Raw genomic sequence first — 21,025 nt, 5'->3', positions numbered from 1 at the left:
TCCCTTTGATAAAATTTTAATTTTCGCTTTGAAAAAATCAACTTTATCAAAGCGAAATTCCTAATTTTATCAAAGCGATATTTCTAATTCTAAGGAACATTGAAAAGCGAATGTATACATAGTTTTGCAACATAGGGCACATCGAAATCAGCAAGGTTATTTAAAAATAATTTATAAAGTAAAATGACCAGGAGACCATGAACAAAAAATAAAAAAATAAAAATTTGTTGAAAAAATATTCAAATGAAACTAAAGTGAGAAAAATACTTTTAATCTGAAATAATAGTATCATTTTAAAGAAACACGATCCCAATAATCCCAATGCTCTAGCCTAATTTTTTGTTTTCTTACACTTTCTGTATTTCTCAAAAGAAAATTATTTAAATTGTTTTTTTCTAGTTGTTGAAATCTTTTAGCAAAAAACGATTAGGTATAACCCAATAAAAACATAAGTCGGAATATTCTAGATCTCCTAAATTTACAATGCAACCCTAGTTTCAATTAAACTCAAAATAAATTGTGAACCACCTATGATATTATCTTTTTCCATTGTACCTTAAGTGGAAAATTTCATGTGGACTAAGTTAACTCTCGTTAATTCAAGTTCGAATACAGGGGGTCTCAGAAACCCACTGGGACCCTTCCAACTGGAAAAATTGGCCAAAATATCGTCCCCAGTGGAAAATTATCCTCCATTTTTTGTCCCCACTGAAAAAATAATCAAATAAACCAATCCTTACTGCAAAATATTTACTATTTTTCTCATCCCCTAAGAATTTCCTGGCTTAAAAACAAGAGAATTGAAATCCCCAGCCATAAAAAATACAGTCCCCATCGAGTTTCAGTCCGTTGTTTTCATCCCAACTGGTTAAAGAAATCCCACCGGGTCTATAAATTTTGAAGGGGGTGTTCGAAAGGGAAATTTTCTATGTTCGAGTTACAATAAGATTTGAATAAAGGAAAACATCTTAAAAGGGTTTCTCCTTGACGAGGACCAGGAATAAATTCAAATTATAGGGGAATTCAAATAAGCGTGAAACAGCTCTAACTGTACACTGCTTTGTCGCTCGATGCCATTTTGCAAGATTCTTAACACTCACTATAAATATCCAAAATTTTCATATGCATTGACCAATGTTCCTTCCCACGCTATTCGATCTTGATGCAAAATCAATTACTGATTTCTCCTCGTTAAACTCGACTTCAGAAATACAACCATTAAATCCGGACATAAAATGAGTTTTGGTTAATTTTCGGACATCCGATGGTAGACCACCTATGGAATGGATATTGAAATTGTCGCTGTTATAAGAAACAGTAAGTGTAAGGCTGTTGTTGAAAAACTATACAATACACTGGTTTCGAATAAGGTCTATGTTTTGATTCAGTGTATGTGGCACGAGAAAATGTTCAAACCCTCTGATTGGATAATATATTAATGTGCGCTGTCTCAAACCATCAGAGTTTATTTGCTTGTTGATACTTTTTCGTGTGAGTTACACGGAATAAAAGCAAAAAAAAAATCAATTCGAAAGCCCGTTTACTGTTCTTAGATAGAATGTCGTATAGGACGTAGGAAAAAGAAAATGTTCGAAAAAAAGGCTTCTCGAAAAGATTTTCATAAACACGTTTTAGAGATGGTAGCATGTTGTACACACTACCATAGGATGGTTAAACTTTCTCATTCCCGGTAAAACTCTCTTATTTTACAAATATACAACGAAAGAAGACCGACACTCTGTGTAAGTTTAAAAGTATAGTTGATGTTCTCTAATTCGACGTTCTACTATTCGATACGCTCCATTATTCGATAATATATAATAGATAATATATAATAGAGAGTCACCGTCAACAAGAAACTACTTTTCGATACGCTCCTTTATTTGATGAAAATCCGATTCCATTTGAAAATCGAATTAGAGAGCAACAACTGTAGCTTCAACTTGTTAGGCGGTCAGCCATGAGGCCGGCTACGCATTTGTAGCGAAACTTACCTTTATCGGTATGTTTTCCCCGGAAATGATAAAGTTTAGCCACTAAATGGTAGAGAACAAGCACGTTGATTTCTACGGTGAAATGGCTATAGAAAATGTAATGTAACTCACCAATATAAATATGGCCATCTGTTGTCATAGATTCTTTGATTTGAGTATTACTCATGATTTTTGGAGTGTGACCATTGACAAAGAATTGAATCATATTACCAATTCTAAAACGGTAAGAAAAATGTTTATTTAAAGAATCCTGCATTACTAAAAATTGACAAAAAAGAACGACTAATTTCATAAAAAACGACACATGTCGCCATCCACAATCCCCGACCGAAAGTGACTGTACCGCCCCTACGTATTCATTCCTCTCTGTTTATCACGGAAATTAACTACATATGGTTTTAAAGAACGACAAATTACGCATGCGTGTTACAATGCGGAATTCTTTAGAGGAACAGACTGTTAAGTCGCAAACTGCGAATTCCAACATCACAGTTCGATTTTTCGAGGAACAACGTTACAGAAGCTTAAAGATGTTGTATGGGGGTGAAAGGAATAAGCCACAGAATGAATAGTGTCTCAATGATGAGTCAGATAAATAAATGCTACTTATTTACGCAACGATATCATCCAAGCAAATGAAAGATCGAAAGTTGTTTCGAGATATGACCTCACATTCTATTGCTTTTGTAAACAAAGAAATAGCAAAGGGAATTCGATTTTCAAATGGAATTCGATTTTCAACGAATAAAGAAGTGTATCAAATACCTTAAGGGAACTTATTTTGGGGTAACTAATTTTGGAGAATTTTATCTAAATTCGCAGAATTCGGCAAAACTAGCTCCTGCCAAAATAAGTTCGCTTAAGGTAGTAGAGCTTCTGTAACAGGGCTTACCTGGACACAACTAATTTATGAGCTATCCCATCATCATATAAAAAATCACTGTACGCAAAAGCCACTATTTTGTCCAATACAAACACTATCTTCAACTTCCCTCCGTCTAAGCCAATCATTAGTTGATCACTATTCACATCTTTTAACCGCGCGTTCATGAATAAAAGACCGTCCGACGTGCTTGTTTGGAAATTCAACTTCAGGTGAGAGTAGTAAGTCGAGCTGTGAAATTAAAAAAGGAGAGAAATGTTGCACAAAAAGGCTCATTTGTCTCTTGAGGGTGTTGGATGAATGAGGGAATTTACTTTACTTAAAAGATACTGTATTCATGATATGCGCCATTGCAATGTCCTCTGACATTACATCACAGACCCAATAGCTGATTGGTTGTAAGTGACGTAAAATCAGTCAATACGTCACTTGCAACCACTCAGCTGTTGGGTCCGTGGAAGACATTACCAAGTTTATGTATGTGTGTTTTTCTGTGACGGAGAAGGTAAGGTTTCAATTTGACTAGTTAAGATGACATTCGAGTTATAGAGGTTCGAGTTAAAGAAAACATTCGAGTTATAGAGGTTCAAGTTAAGAAGACATTCGAGTTATAAAGGCTAGCGTTAAAGAGACTCCACTGTAGCCATCATGAGAAAGAATTTACCTGAAATTTGAACGTCTACTGTACCAATAGCTTGTGTTTGCGAATTTGCCTTTAGTAAGCGTCGTGATTTCTAAAATTATAGAAATTATATAAAATATATAGAATTATATTACTTTATAGAAATATAGAAATCAAAGTTATAGACGAGAATCTATGCTTCATGGGATGGGGGATGGGGACTATAAATCTAATTTTCTGAATAATTCGAGAGGCAAACCAAGCTGGCCGGCTAAAAAAGACCCTGAGAGAACTCTTTCGTTAATAAAGCACCAGCTTCGAGTTTTTCTCTTTTTTAAAGTGACCGTACCTAAGAACTATCCAATTTTTTGTAATTTTTGGCGCGTTTGAGTGTTAAGGAAGCTTTTAGATTGTTATGGGTAAGTAAGGTATTCCTTTTAAATGTGCACTATTTTCTGCTTTAACGTGGAAACCATGTCAGCGTAATTAAGAGTAATTCCCTTGAGAGTGGTTTCCATATGGTAGCGATTGGATATCTTTAAAGCGGTTGGATTCGACTTTTCCTTGTGATTTTTGTTCTGCATATGGAAACCATGTCATCATATTTAAGACTTATTCCCTTGGACGTGGTTTCTACATGGTAGCAAAGAAAGAGTGCACACTTTTAAAGTGAATGGTTTTTAAGTGTCAAACCTTTATCACACAGTTGTCCGCTCAAACCCAATGGACATTGACAAGAGTAACCGACGTCTTCAGGTGCCGTTGTGTTCAAATCTTGTGCTAGAGGTGAACATAGTGCGCCATTCTGACAATTATTCTGTGAGCATGCCGTACCACATTCTTGAATATTTCGACCATTGTTTGATTTGATTGAAGATGATAATTCGAAATGGTGGCCATTTATCTAGAGTGAAAAATAACGATGATCCTTCGAAAACTGTACCGTCGATTCACCTAAAACCTACTGGACAGTTTCCAGCGGAAAAAGACCAAGACTCCAGCTAGTTCAATATAAACTTAAGAAATTTGGTCAGTATCTCAGTTGGACACAGCTATTTCCAGTAAATCTCGATGCAATTTTTCCATTTTTTTCCCCGGTCAGCATGGAGACATCTCATAGACAATTAGCGGGATCTTACTTTGATTGTATTTAATTTTCGCAAGATTTAATTTCTTGAGTAAACCAAGAAACCAGTTGAAAATTGCCTTGAAAATGTCATTTTTTACTCAAAAGTATTAATTTACAGTGTTTTGTGTACTTGTGCTGAAAATCTGACAATAGAAATTTTGCATGGATTTCATTTAAAAAATCAGAGATCTTCATGTGAAAACGCAAATTCAATTTGGGATTAAATTAGTTGGGTTGGAATCTTAAAACGACATAAAACGACGGTATAAAAAAGCAGGCTACCTTGAACGAGTCTACACATCCAGTAAAATCATTTTGCGATTAGCTCTAGTTTAGACGGCCGACTTTCTGTCCTGCCTATTCTAATTGTAAGAGTAGGCCAAAAATGGCCACAAAGTGGGCAGTTAATTTTTTGATTGGAAAGATCGGAAGACATCATTGCATTGACGTCAAAAGAGGGCAATTCATTGACTTTAGACAGCCAACCTTATGCCCACTTTAATTCACAATTAGAATAGACAGGGCGAAAAGTACGTCGTCTAAATTGGAGCTTGTTTCTAGAGCATGTGTTTCCATTCGAATCTGGATTACAAATAATAGGGATAACTTTGCAAACCTCTACAATTCGAATGTCTCCATTACTCGAATGATTTGCTCCCCCTGACAGTTCGAATTACAGAGACTCTACTGTACCTTGAATGAATCTACACATCCAGTAAAATCATGTTGCGATTGTACGTCTTTCAATGCTGCTTTTTGAATACTGGACAGTAATGGTGCTCCTCCAAGGTAGAAGTCTGAAGAAACATCTAGTTTCGACATTGGACCAGAGGCTTTCACTCCAACGTAGTAATTTCCATCTAGCCTCATTACAGCTTCTTTGTTTTCACGACGAATATACAGGCTATGCCATTTGTGAAAGGTGATTTTTTGTCGGCTGCGCATCGAGGCTGTATGAGTGCCAAGGTTGAATTTAACATAAATGTATCTACATGGAAAAATGAAAGGGAGCCGTGAATTTTAATAATAAACTGGACCATATCCTATCTACACATACACGTTTTTCTATAAGAACCTCCAAAATTTTTGAAGCCGTTCTCAACTTTTTGAGTTTTAAGCCTAAAAATATTCTTAAGAGTTCATATTTTCGTCTTTTTCTGAGTATTTTTGTGCAGTTTCTTTAGAAATTTGTTTTTTCAGAGTCCGCCTTACTAAATATTCTTAACTTGTTCTTAATATTTTGGCCATCAAAGCCTTATGTTCTATTGTAGTCCTTTGTTATTAAAAAAGTGTATTTGTTTGAAATTTTATTGGCAAGCTAGCGGCTAAACAAATAATGATTTTTTAATTCTCTTTCCGCCTATAGATTTGTTATTTTTTGCATATCGGATTTTAGAAACAACAAAATGCTAGTCAAAAAAACTTCTGGTATCTCGAATCTGTGGTAATTTGGGATGGAAATATGCACAGAATGCATTGTATATGAATGTATTTTTTATTTATGATTTGGCGACCGGAAAAGGATAACCTAAAAGATATTTGTTTCGCCAAGATTTTGAAGTCTCACCTTTGCCAAATACTGACGGCTCACCAAAGGACCCACACTTGCAGACCACGCGACCTCGAAATCTTAAATATCTCCAAACTAAAATCACGGCTATTTACCGATCATTATTGTTATCCCTGATTCGACTTATTTCTCCAATTTGTAAGCACGAAGAAACGATTATTATTCATGACATGCACCACTTCAATGTCTTCAGACATTACATCACGGACCCAATAACTGATTGGTTGTAAGTGACGTAAAATCAGACAATACGTCACTTTCAACCAATCAGCTGTTGGGTCCGTGGAAGACATTTCAATGGTGCATATCATGAATAGTCACGTAGAAGATATTTATGCCACGAAGACTTTTAAGCTCACCTTTGCCAAATACTGACAGCAATGAAATCACCAAAGGAACCGCTATCCATCGAATGTGCTGTATAGAAAAGAAGTCCGTTCCCAGTGTCCGCTTTGAAACGCACGGAAATGATCGTTTTCGTTCGGATACTCAAATCAGCGGGCGGTACCATAGACATGTATGAAGATTTGGTGAAATAAGGAACTGTTACGTTGATATCTGAGAGGAAAAATGATAATCGATAAAGGATTTGGGATACTGATCTCAAACTACTTGACTACGGGCTACCCGTATATGGGAAGCGTGTCCAGTTTTAGAGCTGACTAGTCCATCATCTCGTTTTCAATTCTGGTCGTCAACAGTACGATTCGAATGTTTTGAAATTCGAACGTTCGAAAATCTTAGGTCAATTGGAAAAACAATATGGCAGACTAGTCGACTTCAAAATTGGACAAACTTCCACGGGAAATCTGTGCGCAGTTAGCCTATCTCGTATGTAAAAGAATATAATGATATCTGTGATATAGAACATGACAGACTGGGATAGACATTATGTTCCATTCCTGTATTTTGAATGATACTTCTTCCTTTTCAGTCAGTCTTATGGCTATGAAATTCAGACATACATAATTGAGGTGCTCAAAAAAGACACTCTCTGTAGACTTCCTGAGTAGGTAAAAAAGGACCCTGAAACGAACAATAGATCTTTAATAAAATCAGGTACTTGAAAAGTGATATGTCATGTTTATCCTTTTGTTTATAACACCTGTGGTACTAAAAGTATTTTAGACGATATCACGATGTCCAAGATTTTAGTACTGACCACCCTGGATCTAATAAATCATAGGTACTTGAAAAGGGCTTTTCCAGAAAAAAACCGTGCACCCCCTGTTGAGGAGTCCATTTCTATTCCAAGGGGTTATGGTTTGAAATGCAGTGGAATTCCATAGCAGTAGACAAAAATCCGTCAAAAATAAGTGGAATTCCATGGGGGTAATGATTGAAAATCTGTAAAAATTCGGTATTCCAGAGGGGTATGATCCTAAAATTGCCTGGAATTCCAAAAGGTTGGAGCTCCTCAACAGGGGGTGTACGGCTTTTTTCTGGAAAAGCCCAAAGTGATGGATGGCATGTTTAAATCATCTTGCTAATTTCTAGTCATTTCATTTGTACTCAATCAGATGCGACTTTGTTGAAGATGCAGTATAGTACAGTACTGTAGTAATTCCTCGGTGAAACCTTCCTGGTACATATCGGCGATCTTCCCGCTGTCTTTTTTAGATTTACCGGCAAAAAAATGGTTTTTGCTGGGTACAAATGCGTACACAACACGCAATGACCTTGTGACCGCCTAACAAATTACTTTTGTACCTATCCAGAGTATGGCAATAGGAAAGTGTCCCCAGAAATAATAGAAAATTTAGCTATCCTACGGTATTTTTTCGAGGTATCGTTCCCTTCCAATTATATACAAAAACCACTATAGATAAACACTACAAAAAAATTTGATTTAGTTTAGTATAGGGTTATTAAAATTTAAACCCATTAAAAAACATCAAACTTTACTTTTACCTTGCTCACAAATATAGCCATGTTTTCCAAGCGGGCAATCACACGAGCCAGAAATCAATAAAAAAACATCAAACTTTACTTACCTTGGTCACAAAAATAGCCGTGTTTTCCAAGTGGGCAATCACACGATATGGTAATCCCGTCTGATTGGCATGTGGAGCCAGCACTGCATGGATTGTAATCCACGCATGACAAATCACGGTCATTGCAAAGGATTCCTTTGTATGGTGCAACACATTCACAAGTGAAACCAGCACCTTGAAAGTTGAGAAGAAATAATACTTGGATATGGTTCATCTAATGTTTCCAGCTTACCCGAATAGAGACACATATAACCATTTATTTAGCGTTATTTAGCACTATGTAGAAAATGGAATGAATGCGTAGGCGTGGCGTCACTTAAAAGTTTGGGGTTGAAAGGTTTTTGCGGCTTTTCAAAAAAATAAATCCAAAAGTTCGCGGCCGAAGAATAAAGGTAGAGCATCCGTCCTCGGCGCACACGGTTGCGGGATTAACTCTAAACCCGGGTCATATAAAGCCTCCCTCTTCAAAGCTCAGTAACTAAAGAGACGAGTCATGTGTAAGTGAATCCAGGCTGGTTGGCAGGCTGTAGCTGTTTTTCTGGCTCCAGACAGACAGAAGGAAAGACAGACAGATAAAAGCGAAACACGTATCTAATTCAAAGATCTTAAAATGGCAATTGATGTCCCCCTCCTCGAAGCTCAGTAACTAAAGAGGCGAGTCATGTGTAAGTGGATAGGCAGACGCAGACACACAGACAGTCAGAGAAGAGCGAATTGGGTAACGAAAACGAGACAAAGAGCGACACTATTCCCCAATCTTAGCTAGGTTTTTTTAGTTGATCTTGTATCTTTAGGTGACCTCGATCTTAGTACATTTTGTATAATTTTACACATTTTACACAAAAACAGATACCTGTGTTTAGACATTTTCCACCATTAGCACATATATTGATCGACTCATCACAAATCCCTCTCCCTTTGTTTATTATATTCCGTCCTCCTTCCACTGGAATCCCAACCATGCCTTCAGTCTTTTGTCCATTGGTCAAAGTCAACAAAGGTGTGAAGGAGCCCAACTCTGTACGGATTGATGCATCCGCTATAAGACCATCAAATCCTTGGTAAAAATAAGCGGATAGTTGACCGGGTAGGTTAGAAAAATTTGGAACACCACCAAAATACAGTGGAGTGAAAACGTCTAATGATGATGAGGATCCAGAACTGGCCGTTTCCGCTTTCTTTTGTGAATCAAGATATAAGTAGCTGTTTTGACCGGTACGTCCGGCTACAGCGAAATGCCATTTCCGGTTACGGTCTAAGGTTTGTGGGCTACGAAGGAGTGTGATTCCGCTACCAAGATTAAAGATAAGGTAAAGACGGGAGTGCATAATACCAATGGAAAAGAAATCGTCTGTCATCGCTCCTAAAGAAGTAACGAAAATCAAGTTTATGTTAAAATCATTACTTTATACTAATAGTCTGTCTCAATGGGCTATTCCATTTTATGACCATTAACATTTCCAGGAGGTACCCGAGAATAGTTTCCGGGGGGTCTACCCTCAATTTAAGACATGAAAAGAATTTTGCCATTTTCCAGGGGATATCTACACTTTTCCAAGAAATTTGTTTTCACTTGAAAAGGTTCGTCCACCCCTCTGTATGGAAATTTTATGGAACAGCCCAATATAATTTCTATAAATAATCTATAAGAATTTTTATTTTCGCATTTGTGACATTCTAAAATTGAAGAGTTTCTGATATAAAAATGAAGATCATAAGAAGTTCATTTTCATGACTTTATACAGCTCTTCTGTGAAAAGGATGAATGCAAAGACAGTAAAACTTCTAAAAAAAGATATTATATTTACGGACTGAATCTCTGAATGTCCATGTTCAGATTTTGACTACCTTTTACCAATCTCCTCTTTAGGATTGAGTTTTTGGCTTCAAACCGTATGGTTAAAAAAGTGATCAAATCAAAATCAATTTGCATTCGAAAAGAATATTTTAGGATGATTTTCCCAAAAAAGTTAAGAATATTCATGATGAAATGGATTTACACCATTCTTAAAAAAAAAGCGTGTAGATGTTTGGACAACGCGATACATGTTTTTTCTATAAGCAAGTGCCCTTTGGTCAGGCTCGTGTATGTGTAAGTTCTTAAAGCATCCAGGCATAGCTTATGCTTATTATATGCTTATGAATCATGCTTATGATTCACCCTGAGCCAAGTTTTTAATGAAATTTCAGAAATTTTGTAAAAATTTGTTCAGATTTTGGAAGCAGTGGAATGTAGATAGCCGTGGAATGTCTTTTTTACTTGACCTCTACCAAACCTTTTTAAACAGATAAAAAATGACAACTTGAAAAATATTCCATGCTGACATATATATGCTTATGTTATGCGTAGAAATTCTGCAAATCTGAGCCTTCATATGCTTATAAGCGTTATATAGAGAAAAAGCGAAAAGATTTGAAATTGTAGTAACAATTCAAAAATTGATTACATACCCATAGTACTTTGTCCAAAATAAACGAGCAAACAATTTGTGAAACTCGATGTCCCAACAACGTGAAATTGGAAACGAACTTCAAATCTCTCCTTCGCATATCTTCCTGTTTGAAACCAAGGGTATTCGATGTAGGATGAAAAGTTTAAAAAGTTGGAGAACTTTGGTGAAACTATGACAGCATCTGAAATAGAAAGAGCGAATGAATAAAAAAAGAAAGCGAACAAAAGAATAAATAAATAAATAAATAGATAGATAGTCAAATAATTGTAAGGGTGAACGAACGAAAAAAAAAACGAACGAACGAACGAACGAACGAACGAACGAACGAACGAACGAACGAACGAACGAACGAACTAGCTGGACGAATGAATGAGTGAAAGACCAGAAAACTCTCGCGAAAAACTCCTTAGATACTTCATTCTTTAAAATTGACCATGTTTGGTTGCGACACGTAAAAGATGTCCACGGGTCCTAAAAGAATGCCCCCTTTTAAGGAGATTCAACTGTACTACAGTCATCTAATCTACAAAAAAATAGAAAATATGCTCGCAAGCTCGGTCTGAACTTGCGCCCTCGGGCAATATTTTCCCGTACGGCCCTCCAAAACAGTTAATATTGTATTAGTATCTCTGAGAACAGTTTATATCAAAATGACAGATTGATGATTAGTTTCATTTATACTGAGACGGAAAAATCGTCTGAGACGAGAAGTTTGTAAATTGTGATCCGTGGAGGAGATCCCATTTATGGAAACATGAATGGGAAGTACACTCCTTCATAATCTGTCATAATGCTAATTTTCTAAATTGCTCGTCTCAGACAAATTAACCGTCTCAGTATAAATAGAACTATTAAAAAAATAATAATTTACCAATGAGACAGTTATCACCAACTCTACCATACTGACAAAAACATTTCCGTCCATTCGCTGTCCACACGCACTCTCCACCATGGCAAGGATCTCCAACACAAAAATCTGTTATTTTATTTTGGCACGTACGACCATGATAGCCAGGTGCACATTGACATTGATAGTTATCCAAATCGGAATAATCGGGGAAACATGTGGCGTTGTTTCGACATATGTGACGTTCACATAGTGAAATATCACACTCCCCGATATTCGTCCAGTTTCGTGCGAAAGAAGGATCTAGAAAAAGGTAAGTAGAAAAATGAAGTTTTAGACGCTTAAATTTAAAGTTTTTGTGACTTTAAAGTTAAGTGAGATCAGATGCCGACCAAAAGGCTCCTCGCTCCCGTGGTTGTCTACCAAAAGGAAGGAAAGGGACGGTTTTTAAAAGAACTCTATTCGTGGATTTCTTCCTCGAACCTTCTCTTTAGTTGCAAAATTGAACAGATAATTGTCAAGTATCATCTTTTAAATTTAATTAGGAGGTCATAGCGTTTATGGCGTTTAGATACAGTGGCAAGGTTTTTTTTCTGAGACGGAAAATGTATTCTACACAGCAAATTAGCAGATACATATTCTTATAATTTTGGTGAATTTTGCAAGGTATGAAGTTTTAACCATTTTACCCCAAACACACTTTGCTCGCTACAGTGAAGTTTCCATAGCATAGTTCGAACGCGCACAAATTTGTTTGAATCTTTGAAATTTCAAGATATGGTATGAGGTTTTTAAGAAATTGTTAACTAAAGGGACCCGAAAACTTGTTCGAGTTAAGGAAACATTCAAGCTGTAGAGGTTCAAGTTGAAAAGCCTCAACGGCCATTCCTGAGGAAGGGGGGGGGCTACGTCTCGCTCAATTTTGACTAGATACCACCAGCAGGGACCAAGGAGTGTCAAGACCCATTTGATAGCGCACATAGAGGTGGTTCAATTGGGTATAGGTTATATCCTTTCGGGTGTGAAATTTACCTGGAATGGTCCTCAACAGTATTTGCTTTAGTTCAATTTACGAAAATATTTCATGAGCTGATATCGTAAAGATGTGATTTTTATACTTTCGATATAAAAAATAAACAGTCAAACTTCTTGACCAGATATTCAGAAAAAGTGAGAATATAAAACGGAAAGAAAAAGTTTTTTTAATTTACAATTTTACGATTCATTATTTGCGGAACAAATTAAAGTTCATGTTTCATTTAGCACACATGAAAGTTTTAACGTAAAATTGTGAGTTACTTGGCCACACACACTTCCCTCTCTTAGAAAGCTTTTTATGTGCCATTTAGTGAGTAAGTACGGAGTTCAAAGTCCAAAGAAGCTGATTTCAAGAACATCTTCATGCAATATTAAGTGAATTTTTACGGAAAGAAGTCAAAATCGTCGTGAAAGTGTACATCGAATCTCATTGTTGGCTTACATATTGATATTGTGTAATTTTTACAGAATACCAGACGAAAAAATAGCATTTCGCGAGTTTTAATTTTCGCGATTTTGCCATTTTTTGGACAAATTTCTTTCATTTTCCTAGGGATTTTTCAAATTTTTCGATAAAATTGAGAAAAGTTGCATTTCGCGGGTTCAAAAGGCTAAATTAATTCCCGCGAAAATTAGTTCCAATAAATTATCATATTATGATATAACACCCATATTACTTTAATATACGGATTATAAATGATTCCTTTTAGAGAAATTCCATTTTTCACAATATCATGACGACTTGGACTCGACCAGCATTAGTACCAGCAATAGAATTAATTGTATACCCTATAACAATTACACTTCACATTTTCGCATTATTCGTTCTCAAACGGACACGCGAAGATTGTGTTTTCACCAAAATACAAAAACTGTTCTTGACCAATTTAAGCGTTTTAGAAATCTTATTAGCTTTGTCACATATTATTAGTGAAGTTATTCTAAAATTCTTTACAAAAGCACCAAAAACTGGCTACTATATGATTTTCTATTTGATTTATGGCTCATTCATGACTATTTGGTATATTCTAATTATGCTTTTAATCACAACCGACCGATTTTTAGCAGTATATCTTAATTTGAAATACACTTTTGTGGTTACGACTAGGAGAGCAAGAATTGCATTAGCTGTCCTACCCTTTGTATCATTGAGCACCACACTGTTACTGAATTTTGTTGTCAAGGATAATTCATCACTGGACGATATCGGGAATACGTTAACTGTCTTTACAATGCCACCCATTCTTGATGTAATATGTTTCCTAGCATTTTGTTTAACGTATGGGTATTTGTTTTATTGCATTCGAAAACAGAGAGAATTCGTACCATCGATGCAACACGAGGAAGGGTCGAGAGAGAAGAAACGTAGAAAGCAGCGAATCTTCTTTCCATTTTTATTGATCATTTCATTCGTGGTTCTATGGTTGGCACCAAACTGGATCCATTATTGGTATCACCAGATTGCGAAAAAACAAATCCCAACTTCTTTTCATTGGGTTATTGATTTGTGTTATCCGATAGCTTTCGTGTGTGATGCTTTTATTTATATTTTCGCTTCAGCACAAGTGAGAAATAAACTTTATCGGATATGGAAGAATTTTTCACGCTGATTGACTTTAAAGTTTACCATCAAATACAAGCTTTTGTGTGTGATGCTTTTATATTTTCGCTTCAGTGCAAGTGAGAGATAAACTTTATTGGATTTGGATTTGGGTTCCAAATGTGAAATGAAACCGACTTTGAACGAATATTATTTTACCACATAAACTATAACTAGTAAATGAGACCTGTTAAAGGTTTTATTTTTACGCAAGTGTTCCCGTTTCATATCAGACACATATTTCATATCAGGACAGTGTCTGCCTATTGTTATAAAATGCTGATGTAAGCAAAAAAATGTTTTTCTTTTCCTCTTTCTGACCAATCTTGCACCACACCCGTGTCAATCCAATGTCAAAAAGCTTGTGAATTAAAATTGGTGAGTAAGCAAATGATATCACTTTTATTTAAAAACCAGAACCTTTAAACTATTACCAGCCCCTTGTACACTGGCCCTAATTACGCAAGCAATAAGGGCCGATGGAAAAAGGACCGATAAAGTAGTCTTAGTCAAACTTTAATCATAATAAATTACGTATTTCATATTTAAATTCATAAACCTGTTGATAGTCATTAGAAATTCAATATTGATTTTGATGGACGTTAGTGAATTGTGTTTTGATGGGGTACAAAATAGTATAAGAGTTAAAAATTCGTTTCCAGTCATCTAGCTTTGAGAGTCCGAAAAACTTTGTTGGTCAATTTTGTCGTTTTTTTTTAAGAAACTAGTTTTAAAAAGCAGCCTCAATGTTTCTTAAGGAATCGGACTTTTGAGCCTTAAATATTTCTTACAGGTTTCTAAACTTTTTGACATAATCAGCCTGTTTTTTCATGCAAAGAAAAAAAAAACGTTTGTTTTGATTGGAAGGTTCTTAAAAAAAAACGAATCAAAAAAACGTTATTCGTTTTTTTTAGCATGTTTCTTAGATGTTTCTTAGTTTTTAGGCATTCTGAGCCTCATGTTTCTTAAAAGTGTATTTCTTAAAAAAAAAAAATGTGTATTACGAACCGAAGAAACGAAGAAACTATTTTCCCAAAAATTTCAGCCTAAATTATTAAATTTTTCTCGAAATTTTGTGAATTTATAACCCTTAGAGCACTTCAATTGTCATTCTCACATTATCAGAAACCCTAAAAGAAACATAAAAGGTTCTTCATGGTCTCCCCTCTGAGAGATTGTCGAGAGTGTGAAAAAGACCCTTGGCTCGAACATACCCGGCAGTAATTTTGCCTAAGTGTGACCAGCGGGAAAGAACACTAAAAATTGATAAACGGGCGGAATATCCCAACAGGCACACAACGTTGTTTCAACGTTTATCTAACGTTCACAACGTCCATATAACGTTACATGAACGTTAAAACAACGTTGTGTGCGAGCTGGGATATCTCTTTTTGCTTCTTCTGCTTATTCCTGTAAAGATAGAGAACATGTATCATATTCCTTATAACTATAATCGCACAATGGGTTATTGCTCCGGCCTAGGAGCCTTAAATTCTCTCTCGTCCGACGACGACGGTCAAGACATTTTTTGTTTGTTTATCTAATCCGATGATCTATTCCGATTTAATAAAAACGGATTATCTGATTCCAATAATACTGTGATTTGATTGGCCGAAAGGAAATTCCGGCCGAAAGTATTTTAAGAAAAAGATGGCTGCCGAAAGTGGACTAGCTGGCTGTGTAGCAAATACTGGCAAATCTCAGTGAAAATTTGATCATTTTCATCATTATTCATGATGTTTTGGACATGATTTAAGAGAAGTTTGATGCATACTGGCTCTCTAACAATGTGGAAAGACTTTGGAGAAATTTTGGCCATGAATCGTCAGCTGAAAATGATCCTGTTTTGTAATTTCATCATGACTCTGCCCGGCGACCGTTCCTTTTGATTTTTCAAACCCAACACAGATTTTTTAAAAACATATAACTATGAGAATTCAGTAAAAGATACTAAAACACAATTCCTGTGAAAATTTGAACAAGATTGGAGAAATTTTCATGGTGTTATGGCTGAAAATGATCGTTTTTGGACTTTGTCGTAATTTCATCGCGGCTGGCGACCGTTCCTTTTGATTTTTCAAATCAGACACAGATTTTTTACAAACATATCGCTATGAGAATTCAGTAAAGGATACTAAAACACAATTCCTTTGAAAATTTGAACAAGATTGGAGAAATTTTCACAGTGTTATGGCTGAAAATGATCGTTTTTTGGACTTTGTCGTAATTTCATCGCTGCTGGCGACCGTTCCTTTTGATTTTTCAAACCCGACTACAAACATATTACTATGAGAATTCAGTAAAGGATACTAAAACACAATTCCTGTGAAAATTTGAACAAGATTGGAGAAATTTTCACAGTGTTATGGTTGAAAATTATCGTTTTTGGACTTTGTCGTAATTTCATCGCTGCTGGCGACCGTTCCTTTTGATTTTTCAAACCCGACACAGATTTTCTACAAACATATTACTATGAGAATTCAGTAAAGGATACTAAAACACAATTCCTGTGTAAATTTGAACAAGATCGGAGAAATTTTCACAGTGTTATAACTGAAAATTATATTTTTTGGACTTTGTCGTAATTTCATTGGCTGGGGCGACCATCCCTTTCGAAGATTTTTCAAACCCGAAACAGGTTTTTTTCCAAATATACCACTATTTATTACATACACACTATTGTACCATTTTATTTGGTTTATCCTACTCTTTTCCAAGTATTATCCCAACAGAAAAAATAATGCTTAAGCTTAGACAAAAAGCCGTGGCCTCTAATTTAGGCTATTTTTCTCCCCAAAATTTTATCCGAACAATCAAATCAACGGCGCATCATGGCTTCGCTATTGGCAAGTTTAGAAAAAATTCAATTTATAAGAACTTGAAAATATTCACTTCTAAATGTTATCTCCTTTAGCTCCAATTTTGAACTTTTTAGTCAAGGATGAGTGGGCGGGGGTGGGGTTGGTTCTTTAGGCAAGAAAGTGCATGTGTAATCACTTAGAAGAGCTAAACTTCCAGCTGGTTTATTTATTTGTTAAGATTACTTTAGGCGTAGAAACTTTCGCGAGCAGAAACTTTCGCGATTTTCGCGAATTTTGGCCCTTTTCGCGAAAGTAAATGTCTTTAAAAATTCTAGGAAGGGCCATTCGCGAAAGTTTATGCTCGCAAAAAATTCTTGACAAAATAGAAAATCTGTAAAACTTCAAACTTTCAATAGAATGTAACTTTTATGGCACTTTTTAGCCTGCTAAAAGACTAATAAGTCAAAGGACAAATGTTTCAAGCCAACCCAAGAAGTATTTGTGTCTCTAAGCCATTTTTTCATGTGAAAATTCTCAATTTTACGTCTTGATTCGTGAAAGTTTATGCTCGCGAAAAATATTTTTCCGTTAAATTCGCGAAAGTAAATGTCGTGAATTTCGCGATTTTTCGTCCTCGCGAAAGTTTCTGCTCGCGAAAGTTTGTACGCCTAAAGTATTTCTCATACTTGCTCTGCAATAGAATTGTTACTTTGCTTTCTGATCTGTTTTGATTAGTAGTTGGTGGGCAACATTCTAACACAGCTAACTCAACAAGCTCATCTTTTAATCTCTTAAGCCGGAGCTTCCAGCGCAGCTGGTTTATTTTTTCTTATTTGGCGCGTTGGGAAAAGTAGTGAAACCTATTGTGCGATTAGCTCGTAATCACATAATAGCTCGTACAATTAGAAAATTGCAGTGTGATTTTTTTGTTTCGAATTTTCCTCGTCCTTTCGGACTCGGAAAATTAACAACAAAAAAACCACTAGTACAATTATTCTCGAATTACACTCGTTATCATGTAATTACATATACTAACTGCGCACAGACTTCCCGTGGAAAGTGTCCAGTTTAGAAGTCGACGTATCCACCAAGTTGTTTTTCTAAACTTTAAATCATTCAAGTCGCGCTGTTAACGACCAGAATTGAAAACAAGATAGCGGACTAGTAACATCTAACACTGGCCACGCTTTATTTTATAAGTTTCTGTTCATCCACTGGCGAAAAGAGTTTCTTATAGAGAAGGAAGTATTATCTATAGAGGTCTGCGATTTAGACTATTTTAAAGCCTGAAAGGACGCCCGATCCAGTCAAATAGTTAGATATCAGTGAGAAAGAGTATCAAAACGTCCTCGAAATTCTGTTGTCTAGAAAGACATCTCTGAAAGCTGACACTAAAAAAAAGTATTAAGGTTTTGGACTTCAGCCAAATTAATCACCTTGCTTTGTATAGACTAACGAAGTACAGTTGACTCTACAAGTCGATCTCCATTAAAGAAATATTCGAATTACAGAGAGTAATTTATACCACTCTTTCTCTAGCTGAAGGGACCAATGTTTTAGTTTGAATTAGATAAAACTTTGAATAATAGATGTTCGAATTTTTTAGGAAAATGGGTGAAAATGGTATCAAAATGGAGAAAATAAGCACATTTTAAAAACATTTTTAAGGCTTAAAACCCAAAAAGTTAAGAACATCCAAAGGCTTCAAATTTTTGGATGTACTTATTAAAAAACGTGTGTATTTGTTTATAATCATGTGATTCTTTAAATATTCTTATAAAAAGTATGAAATCTGATTAGTGAGCTTTTCATATGCAAATATACAAACTACTAACAGATATCACATTCTTTTCAATGCAAAAAAAAAAAAGATCATTTAAAAAACAAACAACATAGGCAGTACTTTATTGCAAGAAGTACATGACAACTTTTAAGATGATAATATTTTCTTTAAGAGAGAAATACATCAAAAATGGATTCTGCTCATTGCGCTACCGATCCTTTACGTTTGAAACCAAATCAAAATGGCGACCAAATTCAAAAATTGAAAGCTGAAATGACAAAAATGAAAGAAGATTATGAACGCAAAATTCAAGTCTTGAATTATGAGAATCAAATTAAAGTGTTGGAGTTTGAGAAAACTTTGAGTGAAAAAGACAATATTATTCAAATAATGAAGCACCAACGGGAAATCGAGAAGCTCAAAATGGAGCAGAAGGAATTCGAGGTTAAATTGAAAATGACGTATAATTGCGACGAAAGTGATGGCAAATCAAAATTTAAGACTTTGGAGAGAGAAGTCGAACGACTTCAAAGTGAGGTTGCAAGTTTTCAAGAATTTGACAACAAGATTACCTTAAACGATGCCAAACTTGCCATGATTGATGCAAAAATTGTTGAAATCAACAACCGCTCCGTTGAAAAAGATAACAAAATCATTCAATTGAAAACCGAAATTGATGAGAAACTTGCTGCAATGAAAACAGATATAATACAAAAAGTCGAGGCAAAACTAGAGAAGGATGACCTAGTTGCTATTCAAAGAAAGATGATAGAAGTTGAAGAAAAGATGCAGAATACAGATGGTGACATTGTGAAAAGATTGATTGAGTTAGAAAAGAAATCGCAAAAATCACTTTTGGAGATGGAAACGAAAGTGAAAGAGATGAGAACTTCTATTGATGAATTGCCAGAAATGGAGAGTCTCGTTTGGGGTGCAGGAAAGTTTATGGAAGGGTTGGTAGTCAAGATATTGAACCCAGCTCCATCTTATGAGCAATGGTATGAACACATTTCGTCGTTTATGACAAATGGAAAATTGTACTACAACAATGCAAAATACTTTTTTTGTCGGAAAGAGATGGGCAACCAATTTGACCAAATAATGTTTGCACTAGAGAGGATAAAACCGACAGGAGGATGGGGAGGACATGCTATTGTTGTTGATGAATTTCATGGTGATCTTCCGAATAAAGGGAAAGTATGGTTACTTCATCCAACCGATCAATATAAAAAATTGGAGCTTCTAAAATGCTACAATAGTACAAATTATGACAGGTGGTATAATGGAAATGTAGATGACCATTTTTATTATGGCAATAAAAATTCTGTCATCATTTTCGGTATGATAAAAAAATGATTTGTTATAACTATAAGCTACGAATTTCAACTATAAAGTTTCATTATGAAAGGAAATGCAGATTCACATGTAAAACCTTGTAAAACTGAAACTTTGAAATGCTTTCCATGTCTCATGGAATCTTGTTTAAACTTCCCTACTTACATTGCAGTTTCTCAATTTAGGTTGCCAACCCATTTTAAATACATCCAGCATTATGTATTAACCGTTCATTCTATATTTTTTTGAGATTAATATTTTGTAGAAATAGGGTTTAATTATTTTTATAATGATCAATTCAGCTTATAATTAGGTCATGTTTTCAAGCATTTTTCACGCACAAGATGTAAACTCTAAATTCTGAAATAACTTTCTAAAAGGTAGCTAATTTTGTCTTAATATTTTGTATAAATATAGGGTTTAATTATTTTTATAATGATCAATTCAGCTTGCTTATATTCAGGTCAGATTTTCAAGCATTTTTCACGCACAAGATGTAAACGTTATATTATGAAATAAATTTCTAAAAATTAGCTAACTCTGTCCTTATATTTTGTACATATGGGTTTACTTTTTTTATGATGATCAATTCAGCTTATAATCAGGTTAGATTTTCAAGCATTTTTCACGCAAGATGTAAACGTTTAATTCTTTATATTGTATACAACTAGTAGCTTCTTATATGAAATAAATTTCTAAAACGTAGCTAACTCTGTCTTAATATTTTGTATAAATAGGGTTCAATTATTTTTATAATGATCAATTCAGCTTATAATCAGGTTAAGTTTTCAAGCATTTTTCACGCACAATATGTAAACGTTAAATTCTTTATATTGTATACAACTAGTAGCTTCTTATATGAAATAAATTTCTAAAACGTAGCTAACTCTGTTTTAATATTTTTTATAAATACACGTTTTTTTTTTATAAGAACAAACTATATAAGAACATAAGGCTTCGAAGCCCAAAAGTTTAA

General features: G+C 35.1%; 2 protein-coding genes across 2 annotated transcripts; both read right to left on the bottom strand.

Annotated features, from left to right (window-relative positions):
• Nucleotides 1–625: 625 nt before the first annotated feature.
• On the bottom strand, nt 626–6,752 carry LOC136813433 (pikachurin-like). Its single transcript, XM_067069955.1, has 7 exons — nt 6,558–6,752; nt 5,322–5,616; nt 4,193–4,403; nt 3,542–3,611; nt 2,887–3,108; nt 2,106–2,209; nt 626–1,276 (listed from the first exon to the last, which is right to left on the bottom strand). Exons 1-7 carry the CDS (start codon nt 6,713–6,715, stop codon nt 1,119–1,121), a joined length of 1,218 nt encoding a protein of 405 aa, XP_066926056.1. The 5' UTR covers nt 6,716–6,752; the 3' UTR covers nt 626–1,118.
• A 1,417-nt stretch (nt 6,753–8,169) lies between these two features.
• LOC136813440 (protein eyes shut homolog) lies at nt 8,170–10,821 on the bottom strand. Its single transcript, XM_067069961.1, has 3 exons — nt 10,644–10,821; nt 9,046–9,555; nt 8,170–8,366 (listed from the first exon to the last, which is right to left on the bottom strand). The coding sequence occupies exons 1-3, from the start codon at nt 10,645–10,647 to the stop codon at nt 8,185–8,187; spliced, it is 696 nt and encodes a 231-aa protein (XP_066926062.1). The 5' UTR covers nt 10,648–10,821; the 3' UTR covers nt 8,170–8,184.
• Nucleotides 10,822–21,025: the final 10,204 nt, after the last annotated feature.

This window comes from Clytia hemisphaerica, unplaced genomic scaffold (assembly GCF_902728285.1).
Source record: "Clytia hemisphaerica strain Z4C2 unplaced genomic scaffold, Clytia hemisphaerica genome assembly, whole genome shotgun sequence".
NCBI lineage: Eukaryota > Metazoa > Cnidaria > Hydrozoa > Leptothecata > Clytiidae > Clytia > Clytia hemisphaerica.
Note: the sequence above shows the minus strand (reverse complement) of the source record. Positions and strands in the feature narration are given on the sequence as shown.

What these genes read in the sequence shown, in the direction of transcription:
- LOC136813433 (XM_067069955.1), bottom strand. Translation starts at nt 6,715, where the DNA reads ATGTCTATGGTACCGCCCGCTGATTTGAGTATCCGAACGAAAACGATC. An exon ending in GCTGTCAGTATTTGGCAAAG is followed by an intron (nt 5,617 to 6,557) that starts GTGAGCTTAAAA and finishes TTTTCCATGTAG; the next exon opens with ATACATTTATGTTAAATTCA. An exon ending in GATGTGTAGATTCATTCAAG is followed by an intron (nt 4,404 to 5,321) that starts GTACAGTAGAGT and finishes TTTTCACTCTAG; the next exon opens with ATAAATGGCCACCATTTCGA.
- LOC136813440 (XM_067069961.1), bottom strand. An exon ending in TGGAAAATGTCTAAACACAG is followed by an intron (nt 8,367 to 9,045) that starts GTATCTGTTTTT and finishes TCAACTTTCAAG; the next exon opens with GTGCTGGTTTCACTTGTGAA.